This window comes from Propithecus coquereli, unplaced genomic scaffold, assembly GCF_000956105.1.
Source record: "Propithecus coquereli isolate 6110/MARCELLA unplaced genomic scaffold, Pcoq_1.0 Scaffold173, whole genome shotgun sequence".
Classification (NCBI taxonomy): Eukaryota; Metazoa; Chordata; class Mammalia; order Primates; family Indriidae; genus Propithecus; species Propithecus coquereli.
This window is the reverse complement of record NW_012141969.1, coordinates 4,535,784-4,553,787: the sequence shown is the minus strand read 5'-3', so window position 1 is coordinate 4,553,787 and position 18,004 is coordinate 4,535,784. Positions and strand designations below refer to the sequence as shown.

The 18,004-nt window shown below is 34.1% G+C and overlaps 1 protein-coding gene across 1 annotated transcript in view; it reads left to right on the top strand.

Annotated features, from left to right (window-relative positions):
* Nucleotides 1–18,004, top strand: part of CFAP47 (cilia and flagella associated protein 47) — a 573,852-nt gene that overhangs the window by 440,321 nt on the left and 115,527 nt on the right. Inside the window, exons 47-48 of the mRNA XM_012642083.1 lie at nucleotides 2,449–2,549; nucleotides 15,707–15,882. Coding sequence (XP_012497537.1) covers nucleotides 2,449–2,549; nucleotides 15,707–15,882 — 277 coding nt within the window. The remainder of the gene's footprint in view (nucleotides 1–2,448; nucleotides 2,550–15,706; nucleotides 15,883–18,004) is intronic.

The window sequence follows — 18,004 nt, the reverse complement described above, 5'->3', positions numbered from 1 at the left end:
CTAAAATTTCTGTAGTAAATGTTATTGATTTCACAATTAGAAAAAATCTTAATATGTTTAAAGTTTAGAGTTGAATAATGTCTAATCATTATTTTTGTTCTCATTAATAAATGATTCACTAATCCTAGTCTAATCAATAAATTCATATTCTGTGCACATGTTTAGCACTCCAGGAAACTTAAATCAGCTATATCAAAACACTGCCACATGTGATAGTCACAGCAATTATAAATAGTAGGTGTTATTGTGATAGTTAATTTTATGTGTCAACTTGGCTGAGCCACAGTGCCAAGATATTTGGTCAAATTTATTCTGAACATTTCTGCAAAGGTGTTTTTTGGATGAGATTAACATTTACATATGTGAACTTTGAGTAAAGTAGATTACCATAATATGCTTGGGCCTCATCCAATCAGTTGAAGGCCTTAGCAAAACAAAAGTTGACCTACTTTGATATCCTGCAGATTTTGAACTTAATAAGCCTCAACAATTGTGTGAGCCAATTCTTTAAAATCTTAAAATCTCTCTCTTTCTCCCCTATCTCTCTTGTACACAACCTGTTGATTCTGTTCCTCTGCAGAACCCTGACTAATACAGTCCCCATTCCATAGATGGGCTGACTATTGAGTTACTTTGCCAAAGATCACAAGGTAATGGTGGTCAAGTTGGGATCTGAATCTTGGTTTTCTGACCCTGAGTCATTCTATTGCTCTTTGCATTAACCCAGAGTTATGAAGCAGTCTCCTTAGTCACAGATACTGTTTCTCTCCAGAATTATTTTCTCTGTGACTTCACTGTGGGTTAAAACATTGGAAAGACCCAGATAAAATATACATGAGCTACCTAGAAGGGGAAACACTTTTCATTTTAAGAACTTTGTTTTATTTTGGGAGAAATCACATTTAAATGTCATAAAAGAATTTTAACTGCTTTTACGAAATTGAAGGAGCAAATGTAGCAGAAGTTTCTTCAATAATCTCAGATCAGTATGTGTAAATTTGGTAACCTTATTCTCTACACATTAATAGTTTTAAGGGAATGAAGTGACATCTCCAAAATAAATAAGCCCGGAGGGCAATTCAAAATGTGGAGGTAAGTTTGCCCTCAAGAACTCCTCACTGGTATTTGTTATAAGAACTCACCTGAACCTCCTCTTTTTCTTCCTCTCACTAGTTGTTTGCTCTGAGTCTCTGCATTGTTCTCAGATCCACCAATTTTATAAGTGTTTGTTTATACCTAAAGTATTAGAATAGGATGGAATATAGAATATAGTACAATGCAATATGGTACAGAACAGTGCAGTGTGGTAAAATACAATGCCATGCAGTACAAGCCAATAAAATACTATTCAATGCCATTCAATGTCATATAGTGCCATACAATACAATGCAAGGCAAAAAATATAGTCATGGAGAAGATTTTCGAAAGAGGGAGATACTGAAAATTCTACCAGTTTGGGCTCCTTTTTTCATAGATGAAAAAACTGAGGCCCAAAGAGGTTAGTGATTTCCCTAAATATGTTAATCTAGCATAACAGTTATTGAAATCTTTTAAACATGACAATACTGACGTGAATGTGCATACAATTTACTGAAACTGAAGGACATCTTAAACCATGAACTAGTTCCACACTGGAAAACAAAACAATATAAGTTGGAAGCTAAACAGATAAGGAAAAATCAGAGAAAGAAAGTGGATTTGATGCAAGTACAAAATCCCTCTATGCAGGGCCTTTGAGGTTGATCAGCGTTCCCATTTCAGGGTAAAGGGGTGTGACTTTGGACATCACCAGGGGCAGAATTGCCTTTTTTAAAAAATTATATATATATATATATGTGTGTGTGTGTGTGTGTGTGTGTGTGTGTGTGTGTGTGTGTGTGTGTGTGTGTGTGTGTGTGTGTGTATTTATATATCAGGAACCCAGGTATAAATATAATTGTCTCACTACTTTCCAGCTTTTCTTAGGCTAAATTTTTAGGATCCTTTTTCACACTCCCAAGAAACCTGAAATCTCATATTCCTTATTTTCTCCTTAGACTAGATTCTTATGGTCCTGGAAATGTACCACTGTGAATTGTGATGACTTATTTAGATATTTTTATGTACAAATACGTGAATGGTTTCGCAATTAGGGAAAAAAAATGATTGGCTATTTCTTTTTGAAATATTGATCCTTAACTTAAAAGTAAAACATACATAAGCTTATTTTAGTGGGGAACTTAACGAGTTTCTGGGGCAGGCACAAGGCCAGGAGCTTTTACAAGAGCTTTTACTAACTGTGGTGAAAGCAACTTCTCTCACCCTTCTCTCAGCTCTCTTGACAAACAAGTCCATTAAAAAGGTTTGTAAATGATGTTCATTCATGATTCTCAAATTTGTATGTTAAATATGGTATTCTGAAGTCTATTAATATATTAAAAAAGTGATGCATTTTGTTTTGTTTTTCAGATGATAATGTTAGCAATTTCATAATAATCTGGTATTCTCTTGAGATCCATAGCACTCCTGGGCTACCCATAAACATTATTGAAATGGACTGTACTGCTCTGGTAAGCACCCATTAAATGGTCATAGACTATGTCATTTTGCCAACAGGGCTTTTGTTGGATACTAAATCACTATCCTTACAAACATCCGTATCAAATGAGCATATTGAGATAAATTATTCAATCATAGCAATTTTATTTTTAAATCTAACGCTATGGACCTTAAATGCTTTTGGAAAACATCTGTAGTTACGTAGCATCTTACAGTGACTGCACTGATTAGCATGTTTTCAAGAGTTACTAAAACAAACTTAACCTTAGCCTTCATGCTTGTTCTCACATATATGAACCAAATAGGATTGTGCAAGATCTCTACACTCTTTCAGCATTGATTCTTCCTGGTTTCTACAACAGGCCTTTCACTTGGAAACACATCTGAAGCAACTGGCATACATTCGGGGTTTTAAGTAACAGTGACTAAGAATAGGATTGTCTTACATGAATTATTAAAGTGCTACTAAATCCATATCCAAGATTATTTAATAAAGTTAAATATTGAGAATCTTAGTTTAAATGAAACATGAGGACTATATAAATTGCTATTAATAATGTTTTAATTAGATTTAATTGCCTTATTGTTACTACTCAAATATTTAAATTGATAATAATCAAATGTTATTTTCATTTTTAAATATGCAGATAGATTTATTCATAAAATTGATTATTTAGAATTTTGAACTTTGGCTGCAATAAATAGAAAGTAAGAAAATATTTAAAATAATTCTACAAGTTGATTAATTACCTACCTGGTTTCTGGGTAAATCTCCACTTAGGCATAGAAAATGGATGGTTAAAATATTGAAATGAACTGAAGTCTAGATTGAAAAAGCATTATCTTCTAAAATTATTTAATATGATGATGGTAGGATCATTTCACTCAATAAAAATGTCCCATGTCTGTGACCTGGTTATCATTGCAGCATAAAATCTTTCATAAAGATTATTTTTAAATGATATAACTTTAATTACACAACCTCTTGTTATGGAAAGTGATTACTGAATTAAAATTTATATGTTTATCAGGACATAGGAAGAAAAACATTTAGAAATGGGTCTTGAAGAAATTGGGAGCATGAGGCAGCACCTCAGAAATGGGGACATTGTCTTTCTTATTAACTATATGTTTAAAATAGAATAGAGATGAGTTGAGATACGCAACACAAACTAGAAGAAATAGATGCAATTCTAAAATCACTTATAGATAAACAACTGTTCGATCTTCTCATTAAACGGTTCATGACATGCCTTTTTTTCCGCAAGAGCTATTAGCCCTTCCAGAAAATACTGATAAAAATTGAGATTTATTTTAACTCTCAACTTTGAATGGTGAAGATTGTCACAAAGGTTGAGAAACACCCTCCCATCAGAGTACTTTATGTGATTATATGAGAAGACTGAGCAAAAAGCAAAAAGAAGTGACCACCTGTCTGTTTTGTTTTGTTTTTTTGAGACACAGTCTCGCTTTGTTGCCTGGGCTAGAGTGAGTGCCTTGGCGTCAGCCTAGCTCACAGCAACCTCAAACTCCTGGGCTCAAGCAATCCTTCTGCCTCAGCCTCCCGAGTAGCTGGGATTACACGCATGCGCCAACATGCCCGGCTAATTTTTTTCTATATATATGTATTTTTAGTTGTCCAGATCATTTCTTTCTATTTTTTAGTAGAGACGGGGTCTCGCTCTTGCTCAGGCTGGTCTCGAACTCCTGACCTTGAGCGATCCACCCGCCTTGCCCTCCCAGAGTACTAGGATTACAGGCGTGAGCCACTGCGCCCAGCCCACCTGTCTGTTTTAATGAGACATTTCAAATATGTTATCATTTTTGAAATTAAGATTTGCATATACCCTTTCAGGAATATATTATTTTCTTAATTAATATATTTTCATATAATAGCCCTGTCCATTTTCCATAAAGGACTTTCCCCTCCTTATGCAGTAAATGCCATTATTATAATGCAATCCTACTTCAGTTTATACTGATTTTCTATCAGTTTTTAATTTAAATTTCTCTTTGTTTTGGTACCTCAGTAGGATACCTGTAACTCATCTTATGTGCATATATTATATATTTCTGATTGCTATCAATTATATTATTGCTTTTATTTTTCATTACGGATAGTTAACATAGTTATTTCATAAGACACTTAAATAATATCCTTTCATGGTCTACTTAGATGAAAATATAATTCTTGAGTCTGCATTCCATTAAGTAGTTATACATTATAATGCAGGAGCAAAACTTCTTATCACTATCAGCTCCTAGATTATTCCCTTGTTACTACAGGTAGTTTTGTTATATTAATTAAATGTTCACTTTCAACTGAGATTGGTGGAGAAAAGGGGAGTCTTTTCAACTAATTCTACCCACATAGGCTACCAGTGATAGTGATGTTGTTGTCAAGTTATTAAGTTTTCCTGTCTTTTTAATAGTAATTGCCTGAGGTAAAAATTTGCCCTTTTTTAACCTTTAAACATGAAGATTTATTTGATAAAGATGGTATAGTTTCTTTTAAATAATCCCATCAGAGGAAACCTTTGTTCATTTCTTGAAGAAGATGCTTTCTGAATACTTTCAGAAGTACACTTAAAATCGTTGTCCTCACATATATATTATTTCTTAATATTTTTTACTATACTTACTGCTTTGCCGAATCATTTGGGAAATACTTCACTTAAACCTTAGATTTTCAGATGTGGCGATGGGGCATTCAAGATACTAAGCCGTCTCTGATTTACCATCTGCATATCAGCTTTTATTACATTCAACCCAATATTCACATTTTCCTAGAGAAGAATGAATAATCAGAATCTCTCTAAAGTAGTGTTCATGTAAGAAATATTTACAATATCTCAAGACATATGTTTGGTCACTTCTTACTACCGGTTCCAAAAACCAGGTTATATTCTCAGTAAACAACTTATTAGTAGTCCATTTTCTGTTGATGTATTTAGGATTGCCTTTGGAAATTTTAACATGTAATATCCGCTGTTCCATTTTGTTTGAACTCAAAAATGTCTTGTATTTCATATAGTTTGGCTGTGGGAGAATGATGAGGGTAACCCACTATCTTTCCACTAATACCCAATAACTCCAGTATACAGCACTGAGCTATAAATATTTTCTGGAAACAACTTAAGTGTATGAACAACACATTATATGCTTTAAGTTTTAAACAGTTATAACCTTCATAATATTTATTTCATTGTCAGTGACAATTACATGACCATTTCTTTACTGAGATTTTCATTCCATAATCAACCTTCAATTAAATTCACTGTATTATTAATGATGATACTCAGAGATCTCTCCATGAGCTAGCAAAAGAGAAGCATAGTTTAAATATCATTAATCTACTTGGTGTAAAACATAAAAAATATCAATACCAAACAACATAAGTGAGTTACCAACCATTTTAAACAAATATTTAAAGTTTTAGCCCCCATAAATATATTTTGAGGTGCTATTTTTATGTATTTTCTTCTTTCTTTCCTATTTTTTATTTTTTATTTTTCTAGGTGAAATATCATATATCACGGATGTTGTGCATGACATCGAAATTTTTCTTCCTCACAAAATTGTTGAGGTAGTAAAACTGGCATTCTGCTTTTATTTATCCTGACAAATGGTGAAAAATTCTTAAATAGGATTTTTTATCTTGAAAATATCTCATGGCCCAATTTGAGTTAAATACAAACAAATGTAGATACATCTATGGGAGGTTGTTTTGATTAATGTTGCAAACATTCATACACCAAAAGATTATATAAAGATTAGAATTGTGATAAAATCTCATTTCTATTAATTTGTCTATACTCTTATTTTTAATATGTAAAGCATTTGTTACCTCCCAAAAGATATAATGTTCTTCCTAAAGCCATAGAGCTAATATACTCAGCTTTAATATCTATATTAATTGCCAAAGTATTTTCTAAATTATTTATTTATTTCTAAATTCTTAATTGGTATTGTACATAACGTCTATGGCATTAAAAACCAGCAGTAATTATCCACTTTTTCTTCAACTGACAGTGGAATCAAGGCCAAGACCTAGGGTTAAATTGCCTACACTCCACTGAAGTGCCTAATAGAGGGGCAGGGAGGGCTCTGTTCTTCAGATCACGTGTCCTGCCGGAAGGAAGGATGCCTTTATTCATTCTTTCTCTCTCCTCCATTCTCCTTTTTTCCCTCCCATCCACTCTCCCTTCTTCCTCTCTCCTTCCCTCCCTATTTCCCTTCCCTCATTGTTTTAATTTTTGTACCAAAGTCACTCTGCTGGCCAAGCCATGTACTCTGAAGGCTGATTTCTTTACTAGTTTGTACGCAAGCATCTTTTAGGCCAACAATGACTCTGAATAGAATTTCAATAAGGAAACTCTTCAGGAGATTTTTATTCCAAGTTACAGTAAGAATGATGGCCTGCATTTACAGAATAACTAGATAGTCATAATAAATCCTTTTGATACTCCTTGTTCATAAGTACTGATATTGCTGTTCTAATTAGATATGATGTTAACCAAAATAACTTGTGGAAATAGGGACTTAACTGTTTTCTCTTCCAAAGGCAGAGAGTGAGATAAAACAGCAGATTTTAGAAACCAAATTAGGTATGTCTCTACTTTCCAGTGAATTGAGTCAGATTCAGCTCCTGCTCAGTGTTCTCATGATTCATTCTCTCTGGGATTATAGTGGAGTTAAGAGGAAACTAGGGGGGCATCCTGATTCCGGGTTCAGAGATGGAGGGTGTTTGGTCCTTGCCATCTTGTCTTGACATAAATAATGTAACAATCTTACTGGCTAGTGGTTGATCATTAAGGAGCTCTCCCCATCAAATTTCTTGTGGCCCTAAAAAGACTCAGGAGAGCATCCCCAAAGCTTTTCAAATGCCCCTGAAAAAGTCTCTGAAATAGCTGAGATGGGACGTGTCTTTAGGAAAAAGCTTAAGTCTTTGATAAAGTGTGTGTTTTCTGTCTTTCACCACCCCCAGCTGAGGAAAACTTAATTTCTTCTTTATTAATTATAAAAACTGGCTAGGCAAGTGTCCTTCCACAACTGTGTTTATTTCAGAACATCAGAATCAATACAAAACAAAACTTAAAATATATAAAGAAAAGCATATGTTAGCAAACAAAAGATGAAGTTTCTTTCCCTCGCATTCAGGCTACAGCAACAATGCCTAGTGTGCAGTGAGCTTAGAAAGCTTTACCACCACACATATATTAGATAGGAGTGAGGGGGTAAAGTGATCTGGTTAATACAGCAGACTATTATCCAGCTATACCTGATGAGGAAAACCTAGCACTAACTCTTATGGAAACCATGTAATTTAGAGTACATTTGTTACCGGGTTCCTTGCCCACGGCCCACGTAGAGGCCAATATCCTGAGACAGCAGGAGTTGCAGTAGAGAAAGAGTTTAATATTGTAAAGCACTGAGTGAGGAGATGGGAGAAATTTCTCAAATCCGTCTCCTCATGAATTTGGGGGCTAAGATTTCAGGGCTAGGGAATTGGGTCTGTTGATTGGCTGGGGACGAACTCATAGGGTTGAGAAGCAAAAATTGCCTTCTTGGCTGAGACAGTTCCTGGGTAGAGGGTTGTAGGACCTGCTGGATCAGTTCCTATGCATGGCCACTGGTCAGATTGACTGTCAGTTGGTTGCCCCCAAATGCAGAGTTTGGAAGACATCTCAAAAACCAGTCTTAGGTTTTACAATAGCGATGTTATCTATAGAAGTGATTGAGGAAGTCACAAATCTTGCCCCTCTCAAGCATATGTGACACTTAAGCAGTAAGCAGTTACAGCAATAGGCAAATTAGGAAACCATGGCTGGTTAACTTTTAACTATGTCTATACTTTAGTAGAAATCAGACTTTTATCACAATTGCTGTCTTACAGGTTTATATTATTTTAATATAGGCAGTATCACATTTGTGGGCAAGTTCAAATTTTACATAATGAATTAAAGTCTACCTGAAACCCATATCTCACCCTGGAAATTTTGAAAGGGGAAGTTATGACTATTTTGAGATATCTCTATATTCCTAAGTGAAAAAGTGTTCAGGGAATGAAAAGGAAGGAGTCAGTAAGAAAATCATAACTCCCTATTCCTTTTTATATAGGTCTTCAAGTCAGGAGTATATTAATTAGTTGAAATAGACATCACAACTATCTGAAACATCATTACTCCAATGCAAAGTCAGAAAACATGCCAAAGTAACAGTGAACAATATTTTAGATACTCTCTCACTAGGAACTAGTTCCCTTTCTCTGCCTTCTTTCATAAATTCAGGTGAAGAGAAATTGACTGAAGGTGACATTGAATTCACTCATGCAAGTCTAAACACTTGACAACCAAAAAAAAAAAAAAAAAAAGGCAAATAGCCATTCACTGTATCAAGAATTACTGTATATTGGTTCTTTAAAGCATGTCTGCTATATCTAAACACTGTTTTCTTGTGACAAATACTTCTCAAAATGGCTTGCCTACATGCTAATCCTGAATAACCATTTTAATAATATACACGCACATACATGCCTATATACATATGTGTGTATGTATGTGTATATATATATTTAGAGAGAGAGAGAGAAAATGAATCTTAAACAGTTAAGCAGAAAGGTACTTCCTAGGGATGTGCCCCTGCAATTAAATATATTTCTATTTGCCAAAGCTTTTTTTTTTTTTTTTTTTTTGTAGTTTTCTTTTTCCCCTCAAGGGTATGGGATATGTCTAAATACAAATGAATGAACTCATAGGATTTTCCAGTGGTTTCTGGATTTTTCACAACTCCTAGGTGCCTATTAAAGCATTCTCAACCCACATCTCCCCCGACCCAACATGGGCAACACACTTTGATTGCTCTTCTACATTCTGTATATTTCAGGTTAGATGGTGGAGTATTGAGGATGGGGTGATAATGAGGCATGACTTCTGTAGATAATGTTGTGCAGATAGCAGTAGCAGAGGAATGACAATGGCTATTCAGAAGGCAGCTGTCCACCTTGTTACTGAGCTCTGAACTACTGGCACTGACTTTTCAATTTAGGAGAATTATTTAGACAGATTATAGTTATCACTTTGTCCGAATTACATGGTACTTTCAAAATACCTGTTAGTTAAGGTTATTTACTGATTTGATAATGTTTTTAAATTGAATAAAATTAAAATTGAAGATTTTAAGAAGATTTTAAAATTGAAGATTTCAAATACCTTACCTAAATTAACATTAGTGTATGTTTTGGACCTCAGAAATAATCCTTTTATAATGAATTCATGATTGTCTTCTGAAAGAGGATATAGCGAAAATTCTTTCTGCTAATGCATATTGAATTGTCATTGACTCAGTTAAGCTTCTATGGGCAAAAACATAATCTTTATTTACTCTGACCTAGTGGGAAATGATGAAGTTTTCAGTGCACTCAGTGAATTAAAGTTTCCTCTTGGAGTAGGTGTCAACGGCAACCTAATAACAAAGTTAACCAATGTCAAAGTGATAACGTGATAAAGTCTTTCTCCCATCTGATACTGTTGTCTTCACCCAATAACTCTCAGATAAGAAGGCAACCTGGATTAACTCAAGATTTTCAACCTCCCCCTGCGTCATATTTTCACATAGCGGCTTTATTATTTAGTTAGAAGCTGTGATTATCCAGAATAGCAGACATATTGATAATTACATTTATATACAAACACTAAATCTTCTCATAAATTGCACATTTTATTCTTTAACAAATATTTATTGAATGTCTCTGATATCTCTGGCACTGTTCTAGATAACGAGGAACAGTGATGAACAATTTAAGCAAGGACCCTATTTTGTATGGAGCTAACATTCTAGTGGAGTTAGAAAACAAACAAAATAATTGACATGGGATATTTCTTCAGAAGTTTTCCTTTTGTCCTGGATTTTCAAATAAAGTCACAAACCTGAGAACCATTGAAAACTCCTTTTTTTTTGTTATGAAAGGCATTGCCGTGCCATTTATTCAAGATTCTCTAAATATATTATTTAGTGTATATCTCACTGATATAGCAAATAAGTCTCAGATTTGTGATGACGTAACACAATTAAAGTGTGTGTGTGTTCCTTGTTCATGGGCAGTGTCTTCCATGTTGTGATTCAGGGAGCCAGGCTCCTTCCATTTTGTGATTCCTTCGTCTTTTAGGAATCCTGTGTATAGTTGGAAAAAGAGAAAACAGAGAGAGGATTTCTTAATCGCCTTGGCACAGAGATGACACATTACTTCCACTCACATACGAATGGAGAGAACTAGTGACACAGCTATGGCCGGATGCAAGAGGGTCTGGGAAATATAATCTCTAGTTGGACATCTGCTGCCCAGTGATATCTTCATACTAGGAAAGGGAAGCACAGAATTTTAGTGCAGAGATGATGTTTCTGGCACATCAAGGGAGGTGAGAAATCTTCAGCCTATCACACATTTCAAGCCCATATATGTGATGGCCAGAACGCAAAGACAGTGGAGGTGTCTTCTTTAAGGAGAGGAATCTGACAGTTTAATATTCCTGGCTTCTGGTGAGTTTCTGCCAACAGAATGGACCACAGAGAGAGCGAAATGGCTAGAGAAAGAGCAAGATGCATTTCCACTGGCATGAAATAAGACCTTGTGGGTCAAAGTGGATTCAACTTCATTGAAGGAGGCTGAGCTTGGGCTGATTTGAAAGGGCCTAGCTCAAAATACGTTCTGCTAGGGTGAGAAGACCCCAGGAGAAAGAGTCTACATGGGGTAGTGCGAGATAGAGGAAGAGAGAAGGAACCTAGTAAGTCATCTGGAGATCAACCAGCATCAATTAAGTAAATAGCTTTTGTTCTTTTACCTGTCATCCTGCCTCATCCTGCAACCTGAAGGAGCCATATTCCATGATCACAGGAGGAAAGAAGGTGGAGAATGAGGTGGAAAAGAACAGCAGTCTGCCTGAGCCTGAGGATGGGGTGCCAGAGAGGCAGGGTCAGGAGAAGCCTTCAATTGCATGTGAGAGGAAAGTGTTGATTGATTTTGGATTTCTGTAAATACTTCAAAATGAGACTCTTCTGGCACTGGGAACCACCCTGAGATAGCAACAGGGGTAGAGAAAGGCAGATCCTTCACTGGTTTGGACAGCAGTAGTGGAGAAAATAAACTTTTCAGATTGCACTCCACCAAATTTAGTTCATCCAGTGTACCTGTTATTGTGACAATAGGTGACTGAGATAAATTTAGACAGTGATAAGTCTATGAACAAAAATAGTCTAGAGTGATATTGAGGTGGGCTTGAAACTGGGGCAGTGCACCCAGCTAGAAACACTAGCAAATGCACAAGTCTTCCAGACAAAATAAGCTTAGTGGGAAGGGACCCAGCAGGAAGGAGCCCAGGCTGTCCAGGAGCAGAGAAAAGGCTTGGGAGGCTGGAGTTCAGACATAAAATGTAGGGGGCAGGGAGTGGTGACTTGTGATCAGAGCTGTTGGTGGGGCTAGATTTTATAGGGTCTCCAAGGCAAGAGAAGAGATTTTAGCCCACATGCAGTTTAGCCGCTATAGAGTGTAAAGAAGGAAATGAATGACTTGATACAATTTATGTTTTTAAACCTCTCAAAATGTTCCTTCTATTGTAAGAAAATAAATATATAAATTGTATATAAATACTAAAAATATTTTATCTTTGTTTTAAAATGTATATAGGTATCCACATTGCCTCTGAAAATATTTATAACTTGCAAAATTCAATACACCTATTTATACATGTTTTAAAGTAGTATTCCAATCTTACATGAGTATTCGAATTTTTCCTTATTCTAAATTCCAGCATCTTGTGAATGTCCTTTCTGTTTTAAAATTGTTACTTATATCACAGGATTAAATATGCAAAAGTTAATCCTTTTACAAAGGAATCTGAGAAATTCAAGCAATTTCTTTAAACAGCCTTTAGCTGGCTACAATATTCCTTAAGTACAAGCAAGAGAAAAATATAGGATACCTTATAAAGGAATGCCACCCGTTGTTGAATCTAAAAGAGTCCATGTGAAGATGAAAGACAGCTTTAGAAGTCACTATGTGCAGTGATCACTATTTTACTTGTGTTTCAAAAAAAAAAAAGTCAAATCTGATTTATGTTTAATTTTAAACACAATTTAACCTTAAAAGCCTGCTCATCAAAGTGGAGGAATATGCCATGTGGAAGACAGAAACTAGCCAAATATTCAATATTTTTTATACATATTCACAGAGATTCAACTGACTTTGTACTTCTTGTTGAATATGAGTTATTTATCACAAAATGGAATGGAGAGGTGGCATGACACCTTAGACAACAAGACTGTTAATCATTTTTGTAGATGTAATTTTCTTTATCTGTTTTTTTTGTTATTTGCTCAAAATCTTTATGAATTTCTGGAATTGTATAGATAACATAAGGGAGGTATTCCAAGAATAAACTTATAAGTTTTGATCATTTCATAAAATGATGGATGATAAAAATTTTTTCTAACTTACTAAACATATCAAATAATTAAAAAATATCTAATTTTATAGACTTAAGAAGTATTGATACTGAAAATATTAATCTCACCTAAGGTATTTTGACAATATTTTGGCAGGAGGATACCTAAAATACAAATTATCCATATAATATCATTATTTTCAAGGTACCATTTAGGGATTTTTATCTATTTAAACTTGGAAGAAAATAATATTCAAACCATAATGAAATTTAGAAATTATTTTTATAACATTCTAGTTAAATTTGAAATATTTTCTACAATACTAGAAATACAGCACAGTTAATTGGAAACTTAAAGCTTTCGACTATAATGAAACATTCATTTCTATTGAGTCTTGCTATTTTCAAGACTCCAGAGAATTAGATTCCAGGGATTTTCAAGAGATTGCAGTGCTGGTAGTGCTAAGCATTTGCTGATTGCTGTCTGGAAGGCTGCTCTGTGAAGGATTTTGAGGATGTGTTCATATCTACTAGATAAAAGTGAATTGATCAGTTGGTGATATTTGCCCTGGAAGTGGCAAAGGACGCCAAGGAGGAACAGTCACATAAGTGCCCTGTAGCTTCCATCTTCACTTTCTACTCTTAAATTTAGCCAACCTTAGAATGTTATGACACCTTTGTAACATGAGGGCATGCTCCTGTAAGATGGGCTCTAGTTCACAGAGAAATTTTGTTTTATTTTGTGTTCAACGCTTATATGTGATGATAAGATCTAAAGGAGTTCTATATTCTAGTATTTTATTCCTCTTTAGACCAGTGTCTAAATGTCTAATAGGTAGGTCTTAACATGTGAATGGGTCAAAAATAGCATTGTTTTTAAGAAATAGAATAGAATAAATGGTAATAGAAAGTATCAGAGAACATCATTTGAGGTAAAAGCAGGGATTGTTTTGTGAAACTTTTGATGTGTATATATGAACCAGATAGTAATATAAAATGAATTATTCTGGGTTGTGGTTAAAATATTTCGAAAATTGGTAGTTTAGATCCCAGCGTTTTTATTTCTGTGAAGAAGCTGTAGCATTTTCTTGAACTGATACTTATCTTCTCTGAAAAATACCTGAGTAGTAGACCAGGAGAAATGTGTAGGCCAAAATGCCTCATTTCAATTTTTTGTCTTAAGCTCTTGGCAAAGTTTCTAGATTAATATATAGTGGATGTCATTTGTTATGCTGGCTTATTATTTTGCTTTGGTTGTTGATTTGTTTGACCATTGGAAACTTCTTTGGAGGCCAAGTCCTATACCAGCTTTATAAAATATGCCAGGTTGCCTAGGAAATTAGTCATTGTTCAGTATTTTACATTTTATGTTTTTATTTGTCTTCTTTATAATTATGAGCATTAAGTATTTTGTTTTAGAAATTTAGATGACTGTTGTAAGAATCAATGATTCTAGTATCTACTGAAACTATTGTAGATGGCTATATTCCAGTGCATTTATAATTAAAACTGATTTCTAATAAATTATATCACTCTAATCTAATTGTTAATTTGTATACATCCTCGATTTCCATCTTTCCTCACCAGATGTTTACCACACAAAATGCTATTTGCATTCCTCTAAAATGTAGCATCTACCCACTCATTTATTTATTGCAGAAGTGATGAAGCATATGTTCTATGAGGTAGGTCGTCTGAAACAGCCATGGACAAAGCTGTGATGTCTTTCTTGCAAATGTGTCCCACCAGCCTAATATTAAAGTTTTTTTGTCACCCCTCTGTAATATGACTGATAAATTTCAAAATAGCTCCATGTCCTAAAGTATATCCATCACCAAGCTTGATTTATGACTGAAATGTTCAACATTTTCCATTTCTTTAGGTTAAGACATTTAGGCAACTGGTCTTTGTTAAAATTGAGATATGTCCTGTCTACTAATTATCTTTACTACATTTGCTTCAGTTAAAGTCTTTTGATATAGTGGAGATCATGGCTATAATGGAATGAAATGTAAGTTATTAGCCAGGTTGAGTCAGGATGAGAATCAGGAAATGTTTTGGAATGTGAAGAGTGCCTTCTGGGGCTAAGTGATGGAACTTGGGAGGCAGGACAGGTGAAACAGGAATGGAAGGAAGAAGTCTAAACGGAAAAGTAGATTTCTTAATTTGACTGCTTAGTTTAGGTTGTCCCTACTACTTAATGCTAATGTACAGTGCTACTTAAAGTGTATCCTCTGGATCAGCAGCAGCATCATGTGGGATCCATCAAGAAATATAAATTTAAGACCCCGTCTCAGATCTACCAAATCAGAATCTCTGGGATGGCAAGAGAGGGAGCGCAGGAATCTGTGTTTTAGCGGACTCTTCAGGTGATTCTTATGTGTGATAAACTTTAGGTACTATGGCTAGAGTAAACACTGAAAATAGTAATAATAGTACTGGTGAAAAATATGTTTTAAATGTAATTTACTAATAGTTTTCTTTGCATTTGGTTACATGGATCTCTGTGTAGCATTTGCTGTTGGAAAAAAAATGTTATCATTTACCAAGACTAATCAAGTGACATATATAAGGGATTAAAACTGGTGAGATATATTCAATAGTGAATCAAGGGGAAAAGAAACAAATGGCCTTATCCTATATAATAATTTGCTTTATGTTTTCTTCCATAGCACAATGACTCAACGTTGACACTAAAAGCTGATTATATATTTGTTCTATAATTCTAGGACACCATTTGCATTGAAATACCTCTCTCTAATCCAAAAGATAGAATTGTTAACTTAGATGTAAAATTCACAAGTCCTGCACTTGATGGAGATGAGAAAGTTACGCTGAATCCACTAGAATGTACCAGTTATGTTGTACAGTATTCTCCAGCAACTACAGGCTATAGAAATGAAAGGTATGGTTTAAGTGTGGCATTATATTTCATTGTTGATCCTTAGAAATTAGGCTTTTAAAATTGATTTTTTTCTTTGGCTATAATAATTAAAATTGCACTTGCTCATAGTTTTAGCTTTTTTTAAATACTATTCCCTGATAAAATATACCTATTTAGAGTTAGCTTTTATTTGATGCAGTGTACAAATATTATTTATTTGAATATCAGATTAAATAATTCCTAAATTTCTCCCTTTACCTTGTCTTTCACTTCACTTTTTACTAAGGAAATCATTATGGTTGCAAAACCCAAACCAAATAAAAACAATTCCACTAGGACTGGGGATTAAACTTTCAATTTCCTTGATGAAAATTAATTTATGTATTTTTGATTGTAAATTAAATAAAAATTATTCACTCGAAGGATATAGAGAAAATTAAAGTAAGGAAGTTGTACTATGCTGAAAATGTACACACACACACACAAATATTAGGGTAATGACAAGTGTTCCTATAAAATAATTGTGAAAACCTTTCTTTGCAATATATATTCGTATACATGCACACACAAAAACAAAGCCTCTATGTTCATAATTAACTCAATAACTTATTAAAATAATTTATTTTATTTCCAAAGTAATATTCAACTTATTTATTATAATTTTAAAGACTATAATTGACTTAGTATTTGTGTGTACAATGCATTCCATTATTATACTCCATGCAAATGTCCTTTGCTAGTTTATGTGCTATTTCAGTTAGTATATTTCTTTTTTTTAAATTAATTAATTTATTTTAATAGACAAGTAAAATTGTATCTATGGTGTACAACATGATGTTTTTAAATAAGTATACATTGTGGAATGGCTAAATAAAGCTAATTAATGTACGCATTATCTCATGCACTTATTATGTGTGGTGAGAATACTTAAAATCTACTCTCTCAGTGATTTTCAATATACAATACATTGTTGTTAACTATAGTAACCATGTCCTAAGATAAATCTCTTGAATTTATTCCTCCTGTCTAACTGAAATTGTGTACACTTTGTCCAACCTCCCCACAATCTCTGTGCCACCTTCTCCTACCACCTCCACTAGCCCCTGGTAACCACCATTCTTCTCTCTGCTTCTGAGTTCAACTTTTTAAAATTCCATATAGAAGTGAGGTCATATGGTATTTGTCTTTCTGTGCCTGGCTTATTTCATTTAGCAGAATGTCTTTCAGACTAATTCTTATTGGTGCTTCTAGCACAGTATCCTGTAATAGAATCCAAGTAATTGTTATTTTAATGAATAGGTGAATAAATGAATATATCTGTGAAATTTTAAAGGATAAAAATATTATGATGTGAAGCATGAAAAGAAGAACATAGTATATTATAAAAGACACTATTTTGATAGATTACCATTAGAAATGTGGGCTAGTTTCATCACCCAATGTGACTGTACAGGTTTTGTGAGCCCAGACTGAATCTTGAATTTTCTTTATCAGCATATACCTTGTATTAAAAATCATAATCTTGGCTGATACTTTACTGCCTACTTCGTTATCATCATTGGGACTTGTATTTTACATATATGAACACATAAAATTCTCACAGCAACTGTAAGAGGTAGGACTGATTCCTCCTATATTATAAATGGTGAATTAATTTGAAGCTCAAAAAATTAAGCGACTTGTTCAAGGCTGCGCAAATAAAAGATAACAGAGCTGAACCAGCCCAGTTATACTTTTAGACTGCCACAAGCTGTCTCCCCCGGAGCTGAGAACATGCTGGTTATAAAGAAAGCTCACCAGAACTGCATGTCACTTGATAGCTTTCACATGAATATACACATTCATTCAACTCAACAAACTAAATTTGCCTTAATCTCAGTTAAAAAGCAGAGCTTTTCCTGTTATAGCTCCTGCAAGACATTTAAAATACTCATGTTTAAACATTTTCATTGATTAAATAGGCATTTACTAAACAGATATTAATGATAACAACACTGTTTTCTTGATTAAATGAAGTGATTTTCTTACCAAAAAATGAAAAATTTAAAAATACGTCTACAATAAAAGTAGAATGAGTCACAGAGCAGTTGTCGAATTGTTGAAATCAACTATACCAATTTATGATATATTTTTTTCTGCCAAA